The sequence below is a fragment of the Coregonus lavaretus genome (assembly GCF_964263955.1).
Source record: "Coregonus lavaretus genome assembly, chromosome: 35".
Classification (NCBI taxonomy): domain Eukaryota; kingdom Metazoa; phylum Chordata; class Actinopteri; order Salmoniformes; family Salmonidae; genus Coregonus; species Coregonus lavaretus.
The window spans coordinates 9,112,198-9,122,340 of record NC_140022.1 but is presented as its reverse complement, the minus strand read 5'-3'; the positions used below and the strand labels follow the sequence as shown (position 1 = coordinate 9,122,340).

The following is a 10,143-nucleotide window of genomic DNA, read 5'->3' as shown; positions in this document are numbered from 1 at the left end:
TCGTCCATTTCAGAAGGATGGAGGGCACTGTGTTCTTTGGGACCTTCAATGCTGCAGAAATGTTTTGGTACCCTTCCCCAGATCTGTGCCTCGACACAATCCTGTCTCAGAGCTCTACGAGACAATTCCTTCGACCTCATAGCTTGGTTTTTGCTCTGACATGCACTGTCAACTGTGGGACCTTATAGACAGGTGTGTGCCTTTCCAAATCATGTCCAATCAATTGAATTTACCACAGGTGGACTCCAATCAAGTTGTAGAAACATCTTAAGGATGATCAATGGAAACCGGATGCACCTGAGCTCAATTTCGAGTTTCATAGCAAAGGGTCTGAATACTTGTGTAAATATGGTATTTGTTTTTTATTTTTAATAAATTTGCAAAAATTTCCAAACCTGTTTTCGCTTTGTCATTATAGGGTATTGTGTGTAGATTGATGAGGGGGAAAAAACAATTTAATCAATTTTAGAATGACTGTAACGTAACAAAATGGGGAAAAGGGGAAGGGGTCTGAATACTTTCCAAATGTACTGTATATGGCGAGCCACTAGCTGACCCTGCAATGGCATAGTAGCCTACATAATTGGTTAAATAAACATTGTAAACCATAGCTTAGCCTACCTCATTGGCAGTTTGGTTTTCGAAGTGTGAGGCACTTTACCCCGGGACTGTCTGGAGAACACTGAAGGTGACACAGTTGAGGAGAGACCGACGGATCAGAGCCTAGTTTCCCAGTTGCGGTGTAATTTAAAGGGGCAATCAGCAGTTACTACATACATTTTGTACTTATAAATTAATGATATGTTGATTCTTGAAGAATTTAACTTATAAATGTATCATGAGTTTATTAGTTCAACTGTCGTTCTCCACCAGAACCCAAAATGTACTCCGTTTGTAAAAAAAAAAAATGTTTTTAAACAAACACAATAATTTTGATATCATGGATGGTCAGTCCTTGCATCCATAGCATTATGAATTTGAGTGGTATAATTTCTCCAGCCCCATCCCTCAGCTTTTTACCGAACCAGGGGTGAGGAGGCCGCTTTATTGTTTCTATTGCTGATTACCGCTTTAAGCATTACGATGGTCGTACCAAATGCGTCGTTATTTACGATCCAATTTTAAGTATTTACCTATTTGTACCGGATAAGATTCAGCTTGAGAGAAAAAATTATCTTGACAAAATGTTAGAAATGCACTACCAGTCAAATGTTTGGACACACCTACTAATTCAAGGGTTTTTATTTATTTTCTACTATTTTTTACATTGTATAATAATAGTGAAGACATCAAAACTATGAAATAACACATATGGAATCATTTAGTAACCAAAAAACTGTTAAACAAATCAAAATATATTTTATATTTGAGATTCTTCAAATAGCCACCCTTTGCCTTGATGACAGCTTTGCACTCTTGTCTTTCTCTCAACCAGCTTCATGTGAAAATCACCTAGAATGTATTTGAATGAACAGGTGTGCCTTCTTAAAAGTTAATTTGTGGAATTTCTTTCCTTCTTAATGCGTTTGAGCCAATCAGTTGTGTTGTGACAAGGTAGGGGGGGGGGTGTACAGAAGATAGCCCTATTTGGTAAAAGACCAAGTCCATATTATGGCAAGAACAGCTCAAATAAGCAAAGAGAAACGACAGTCCATCATTACTTTAAGACATGAAGGTCAGTCAATACGGAACATTTCAAGAATTTTTAATGTTTCTTCAAGTGAAGTCGCAAAAGCCCTCAAGCGCTATGATGAAACTGTCTCTCATGAGGACCGCCACAGGTATGGAAGACCCAGAGTTACCTCTGCTGCAGAGCATAAGTTCATTAGAGTTACCAGCCTCAGAAATTGCAGCCCAAATAAATGCTTCACAGAGTTCAAGTCAAAGAAACATCTCAACATCAACTGTTCAGAGGAGACTGTGTGAATCAGGCCTTCATGGTAAAATTGCTGCAAAGAAAACACTACTAAAGGACTCCAATAAGAAGAAGAGACCTGCTTGGGCCAAGAAACACGTGCAATGGACATTAGACCGGTGGAAATGTGTCCTTTGGTCTGGAGTCCAAATTGGAGATTTTTGGTTCCAACCGCCATGGCTTTGTGAGACGGGTGAACGGAGGATCTCCGCATGTGTATTTCCCACTGTAAAGCATGGAGGAGGTGGTGTTATGGTGTGGGGGTGCTTTGATGGTGACACTGTCTGTGATTTATTTAGAATTCAAGGCACACTTAACCAGCATGGCTACCACAGCATTCTGCAGTGATACGCCATCCCATCTGGTTTGGGCTTAGTGGGACAATCATTTGTTTTTCAACAGGACAATGACCCAACACACCTCCAGGCTGTCTAAGGGCTATTTTACCAAGAAGGAGAGGGATGGAGTGCTGCATCAGATGACCTGGCCTCCACAATCCCCTGACCTCAACCCAATTGAGATGGTTTGGGATGAGTCGGACCGCAGAGTGAAGGAGAAGCAGCCAACAAGTGCTCAGCATATGTGGGAACTCCTTCAAGATTGGGAAAGCATTCCAGGTGAAGCTGGTTGAGAGAATGCCAAGAGTGTACAAAGCTGTCATAAAGGCAAAGGGTGGCTATTTGAAGAATCTCAAATATAAAATATGTTTTGATTATTTTATTTTTTAAATGGTTACTACATGATTTCATGTGTTATTTCATAGTTTTGATGTCTTCACTATTATTCCACAATGTAGAAAATAGTTTTAAAAAGATAAAGAAAAACCCTTGAATGAGTAGGTGTCCAAACTTTTGACTGGTGCTGTACATATTTCAAATATTACATTAGATCCTATACATTACCCAAATGAAACATTTATCATCATCATGATCATGCTCATTTACACAAAACTCTTATAAATTGTTTTAGAATTATATATTGTGAGGTAAGGCAGAAAGCCCAACGGTGCACTTTGGCTGCTCTATGAGTGGTCTGGATCAAGGGTTTCAAGAGCCACGTTACTAATGAAGACTCTGGGAAACACCTCGGCTACTAAAGATACATTGTAAGATGGGGAAAACGATGCCCCGGACCCAGTTTGCCAAGATGATTTTGGGAACTGGACCCTGGTCTTTACGCACGTTTGCACATCGGAGAGTTTGAAAGGAGGTGTCATATGCTATAGGTCCGTGGACAGAGTTTTTTTATATATATATAAAGAAACGTCCTCTCACTGTCAACTGTTTATTTTCAGCAAACTTAACGTGTAAATATGTGTATGAACATAGGATTCAACAACTGAGACATAAACTGAACAAGTTCCACAGACATGTGACTAACAGAAATGGAATAATGTGTCCCTGAACAAAGGGGGGGTCAAAATCAAAAGTAACGGTCAATGTCTGGTGTGCCCACCAGCTGCATTAAGTACTGCAGTGCATCTCCTCATGGACTGCACCAGATTTGCCAGTTCTTGCTGTGAGATGTTACCCCACTCTTCCACCAAGGCACCTGCAAGATCCCGAACATTTCTGGAGGAATGGCCCTAGCCCTCACCCTCCGATCCAACAGGTCCCAGAAGTGCTCAATGAGATCTGGGCTCTTCGCTGGCCATGGCAGAACATTGACATTCCTGTCTTGTAGGAAATCACGCACAGAACAAGCATTGTTATGCTGGAGGGTCATGTCAGGATGAGCCTGCAGGAAGGGTACCACATGAGGGAGGAGGATGTCTTCCCTGTAACACACAGCGTTGAGATTGCCTGCAATGACAGCAAGCTCAGTCCGATGATGCTGTGACACACCGCCCCAGACCATGACGGACCCTACACCTCCAAATCGATCCCGCTCCAGAGTACAGGCCTCGGTGTAAAGCTCATTCCTTCGACGATAAACACGAATCCGACCATCACCCCAGGTGAGACAAAACCGAGACTCGTCAGTGAAGAGCACTTTTTGGCAGTCCTGTCTGGTCCAGCGACGGTAGGATTGTGCCCATAGGCGACGTTGTTGCCGGTGATGACCTGCCTTACAACAGGCCTACAAGCCCTCAGTCCAGCCTCTCTCAGCCTATTGCGGACAGTCTGAGCACTGATGGAGGGATTGTGCGTTCCTGGTGTAACTCGGGCAGTTGTTGTTGCCATCCTGTACCTGTCCCGCAGGTGTGATGTTCGGATGTACCGATCCTGTGCAGGTGTTGTTACACGTGGTCTGCCACTGCGAGGACGATCAGCTGTCCGTCCTGTCTCCCTGTAGCGCTGTCTTAGGCGTCTCACAGTACGGACATTGCAATTTATTTCCCTGGCCACATCTGCAGTCCTCATGCCTCCTTGCAGCATGCCTAAGGCACGTTCACGCAGATGAGCAGGGACCCTGGGCATCTTTCTTTTGGTGTTTTTCAGAGTCAGTAGAAAGGCCTCTTTTTAGTGTCCTTGTTTTCATAACTGTGACCTTAATTGCCTACCGTCTTTAAGCTGTTAGGGTCTTAACGACCGTTCCACAGGTGCATGTTCATTAATTGTTTATGGTTCATTGAACAAGCATGGGAAACAGTGTTTAAACCCTTTACAGTGAAGATCTGTGAAGTTATTTTGATTTTTACGAATTATCTTTGAAAGACAGGGTCCTGAAAAAGGGACGTTTCTTTTTTTGCTGAGTTTTATATCATACCTTATTATTTATGTAGCTTAGGCTCATCACAAATGGCCAGATCCTGACATAGGCAAAACTAAACTAACTGTTCTCCATAGGTCATGACCACTGTATAGATTATTGGTCATGATTTGCGAATTTCACCGGACTGTGGCTGACTGCCCATGTGGTGATGTCTAAACTCGTAGGCACTGAAGCTTGCAGTGATCAGTGGCATGTTATAGAGGTTGTGGAAGTTCAAGTGACTGTCTCACTGACCTAGGCCAATTTGAGACTCAGGACTAGTCACATGACCCACTACATTGAATGTCAATCATCAAATCATTGGAATGAGAAACTTTAAAAATATATATAAATAACGTTTGTTTATTCGATTACATATGCAGATTAAAAACATGAAGACCCATTTATAATGTTATGTGTCCTCAGGAAGCCACGACTATTTACTGGCCAAAACGTATGGTGCACGGGTCGAACCAGAACCGATATTTAAAAACAACATTTTAATGATCAAATCATTATTCCGTTTATCGTTATTTAATATTTACTTTAGATAATAAAAGCAAAATATAAAACCGTTTGATTTCAGATTCAAATCAAATAAACAAGGAATGACCCTTTACTCTTTTTTTATCCTTTCATCTAATAGGAAATATTAATTGGCCAAAAGGTACACCGACCCTGTGTCCAACTTTCATCACTTAAACGCGCCAGTCAGATTAATCTATAGTTATACATGCGGAAAAGGGATTTATTTACAATTATAGCAATCAAACGAGTTAAAACGACATGCATTGATTGAAAATGATCTGGCGAGTTTAATAAAGGCGAATTATCTTTTCTCATGCGACATGTTCAAATTCCTTTATTACATCACGTTAGCTCACACGAATGATTATTTTGATGAAAACCGAATTTATCTTCTTACGTCGATATGCCTTAATTCTCTCGATAACGTTATGGAAAAAGGATAAATGTGCCAACTCCACCCTTGCTGCGCAAAACATTTTTGGGGCTGGTTTTCAGGCCTTGTCGGTGTGTTTTGAGTGGTCATTGGACTGGAAATTTTAGCTCGAGACCTGGCAACACTAGAAAGGCGCACACTGCACAATTGTTGTAGAGTAGAAGCTAGGCTAAGCAGACAGAGGTTTCAACAACATAACCATCGCCAATATGTCCAAACTACAGTTGTTTAATGTGTTCGTCACCGAGCGTTTGTCGGCAGCTGCTCTGGAGATATTCGTGGCCGTGGAGAAGACCATAGCAGAGTATCAGGAAGAAATCTGCCGCACAGCAGAAGAGAACGAGCGCCTACGGAGGCTGTTGGACATGGTTGTCAAACCAGATATAAAGTTACACGGAGCAGGTTTGTAGCGAGCTAAAATTGGTGTCACGAAGATATTTGATTTGTAGATTAACGTTACTAGACTAGAGAATTCATGCGTTGTAATATGCGCACCCTGAACGCAACTTTGATTCGCCAACATTGCTTTCTTTAATTCAGGGGAGAACGACCCGCCCCCTCCCATTGAAGCCACGTAGTTCAGTACTGCATTAAGAGGCTCTGCATGGTCAATCTGCCATCTGCAGTGGCCATACAGCATTTACTGCGATGCGGCCACCGGAGAAGTCCGAGCATTCATACTTCTTGCACTTCGGGGAGCTGTCATACGCATCAAATAAATTGGTCTGCACCGCACCACTCATAGTGATTCAGGGTTTATCTCTATAGCCATCCATCTAATTACAAGCAACTGGCTAAACGAAAAGACAAGACCTTTCCCTTTCTGAGATGCTGGAGTCCGTTTCCCTGTGCTTGACATACAGTAGCGCAGCCTCAGCCAGGATAGCATGAAGTAAAAAGACTGCACCGTTTTCCACATGCAGCTTCATCCCGAATCTCTCCATTGCCCCCCAGCAACATTATTCTACATTTAGGCTGTTGTTTGTGTGTATTTCACACTGTTGAGGTAAAAATCTGAGTATAATCTTGTATGGATGTCAACCCAATACATGTTCATGACATCGTCATCAATCAACTGCATTACAGTTAAAAACTACTGACTACCACCACCTATTTCTATATGCTAGATATACTACCAGTTTATATGAATGGGAGTTAGCATTTAACGGTCACTTTTTCTAAACCTGAAAAGTGACAACTTCTACATTTTATGCAGTGAAACACCCAAATATGATTTTAGTAACCACATTGCGGGCCTGTTACAATACATCAATCATGACGGATTTGACAAATATCCACTTTGTTAGATCAGATTTGTTGAATGTGTGCCAATCCAGCGTCCTTCTATCCCCCAATGGTCTGCATTCCATTGACCTCTTTACCACCTCTATCCCAATGACATATATACACTAGATGACTGGTAGGGGGCACTGTGTTGAAGCCACCGTGCCTCCATCTTGGCACTTCGGGAAACTATAGAAAAGCATTTATTAATGTCTACATTAATTTCTGCCACGTTTATTCTATTACAGACACCTTAATGCAAAAATTAGCATTTAATTTTGAGGGGGTAAATACAGGCGAATATATTGATAAGTCACCTTGTCCTAGAGAGATTTACACGTTATCAAAACGTCACGCCAGGGTAAGCCTACACAAAACCCAGCCCTTATTTTAAGTGTTTCTAAAATCCCCAATGGGGAAAAAAGAATGGTGGAAAAATGATTGGAGGCATTTCCTTGTTTGACCGCTAGGTTTTATGGGTATTATGACTGTGGTACTCTAAATTATATGGCCGACCGGTGGCTTCAAAGCCTCTCAATGATCAATACATACAATGCATTCGGAAACGTTTGTTTTTGTTGATATTAGGTGGGCGTCGCTAGCTACAGTATCTTCAACCTGGCCTAGGTTTTAGCAAGCTAGCTGCTCTGTAAGATACCTCGACTTGCTAAAAAGTTATAGAAACAAGTTGAGGAAAAAGAAACAAAACAAAACATGTTTTATTGTCACCTGAAACAATATGTTTCTCCTGTCTTGAATGAAAAGGTCATATTTTGCAATCTCAAAATAAATGCGATCTCTGACTAAAGACGGGCTCTCCTCCATTTTGCGTACAAACACCACTTGTCCGTCCAGCAGCGGGGCAAGACTCTGAGAAAAGGATGTATGGCCAATGGAATAACGTCTGTATGTGTACGGGTTTTGAGACGCCATCTAACAAACTTCCTTGGCTTCAAATGCGCTATACCGTGTGCAAGTGACTCATTCCTACGTCTTACCTCAGTTTTCGTGTCCCTGGTCTTTTGAATGGGATTGACGATTATATCATAAAATTCATGAAAACGTGGCCATTTTAAGATATATACAAAAACTGTGTTTGTGGATTAATTTACTTCTGCTAGATGACTTTCATTAAGTTTTTGCGCTGAAGACCATTAAAAAATGCGTATTGAGTCTTCACAAAGGAAAGAATGGTGTCACGTGATCGATGGCTTTGTCCATTTATATACAGTCGTTGGTTGAATCACATGCTGTAGTGTAGACTAACAAAATCGTCTTGTTTTTGCCGAATTGCAACCTGCGCAATTTATATCGGTGCATTCGTAACAACCTAACCATTACAAAACAGAGGCATTTCAAACACAATTACATGTATTTTTATTAAGATTATAGGTCAAAATATTGATTTAATATTTTTTCCCTCCAGACTTCCAGGTACTCACTCCCTCTGTTCCCCCTGAGCAGCAGAACTGTGAGCAGGAGTGGAGCCCCAGTCTGGGGCAGGAGGACCCAGAACCCACACAGATTAAAGAGGAACAACAGGAGCTCAGACTCAGTCAGGAGGACCCACCTCAGCCCTCACATCTTTACCAAAACCAAACTGTGGATAACGGAGAGCGGGGCACTCTACCTATCATCATAACTGAAGAGATCGAAACAGAACCTGATGGAGAGGGCTACAGAGTACCAGAACCAACCAGTGAGCAGCCCCTCTCAGTTCATCCAGACTTCTCTGCTGCAGTGGAGAAACCATATTGGTGTAAACAATGTGGCAAAAGCTTTACACATAAGGGAAACTTGACCTTGCATTTAAAGATACACACAGGAGAGAAAGCTTATCTGTGCAAACATTGTGGCAAAAGCTTCATCCAGAAGGGTGACTTGAACAGACATACAAGGGTACACACAGGCGAGAAACTTTATCTGTGCAAACAATGTGGCAAAAGATTCATCCAGAAGCGCGACTTGACCATCCATACAAGGGTACACACAGGAGAGAATCCCTATCAGTGCAAACAATGTGGCAAAATGTTTAACCAGAAGGGACACTTGACCATCCATTCAAGGATACACACAGGAGAAAGACCATATCAGTGCAAAGACTGTGACAAAGCCTTCAACCAGAAGATAGAATTGACATTGCATATGAGAGCTCATACAGGGGAGAGACCATATAGCTGTCCTGTATGCAGGAAAAGTTACATATCATTAAGCTATTTAAGACTTCATCAGCGTGTTCACACCGGGGAGAAACCTTACCAGTGCAAAGAATGTGACAAATGCTTTGGTTATAAACATCGCCTAACATCACATATGAGCACTCATACTAAAGGGCATAAATGATATTACTGCACTGTCTGCGGAAAAAGCGTCAGCCTGAAATGAAAACAACAAATTAATACTTTGTCATTGTGATTTTTTAATACATTCAACTTCTGAATAATTATGTTCTGTTTTCTGGCAATTGACAACAGAAAAAATTAAGTAATGTGTGTGGAGGGAAAAGCATCACTCAGGATCAGCTTTTTAAGATTAATCTAGCTCTCACTTTCAGGGACCTACCCTCCAGGACACTGCTGGCTTCAGGAAGCCCTCACCACTGTATCTAGCACAGAGCACACACTTGGATTTCTAAACAACAGGAGTCCTTGTTCAATAGTTTAACAATGACATACAGGATATTTGGGCCACTACCTTCTATCGGCTGCATGTTAGAGTATTAAAGTAGCCTATTACGTCTTTGTTGACTACATAATGCAGCAAATCATTTATGTTTTAATTAAGTCGTTTTTTCAATGGATGTCATAGTGAAACCCTATTTTTCTCTGTTGAACATGATTTCTGTGATGGTTGATATTAGGCAGGTTTAATACATCCTCTATTAGCTCTATTCCCTGCTTCCTACCCCAACCCTATCCTGAACCATAAGGCAGATGGAAAAATATCTGGGCCCGTTTTCATAAAGGATCTCAGATGAGTGCTGATCTAGGATCAGATTGCCCCTGTCCATTCATTATAATTGAAAAAGCTAAACTTATCCTAGATCAGCACTCCTACTCTAAAACGCTTTGTGAATAGAACCCCTGACCCTGTGTTACTGGTTAGGGTCAACATTTACCTCCTCCCAGCTGGTGTCTCCTGGGACATTATGTTTTAAAGGTGCACCAAACAGTACAGTATGAAGAGGAGCAGAAACTGCTTCTCCAATAGAAATCCCATATCACACCTGTTGGTGACGTCATGGTGACGTTGGCTAGCTAAGCTCATGCTCAGAAACACGTAATCGGTT

The 10,143-nt window shown here is 41.6% G+C and overlaps 1 protein-coding gene across 1 annotated transcript; it reads left to right on the top strand.

The window, feature by feature from the left end:
* Positions 1–3,353: 3,353 nt before the first annotated feature.
* On the top strand, positions 3,354–9,489 carry LOC311109555 (uncharacterized protein; the record flags this gene model as incomplete). Its single annotated transcript, XM_084152475.1, has 4 exons — positions 3,354–3,360; positions 5,748–5,972; positions 8,281–8,837; positions 9,424–9,489. The coding sequence occupies 4 exons, from the start codon at positions 3,354–3,356 to the stop codon at positions 9,487–9,489; spliced, it is 855 nt and encodes a 284-aa protein (XP_084008601.1).
* Between the last annotated feature and the right edge of the window lie 654 nt (positions 9,490–10,143).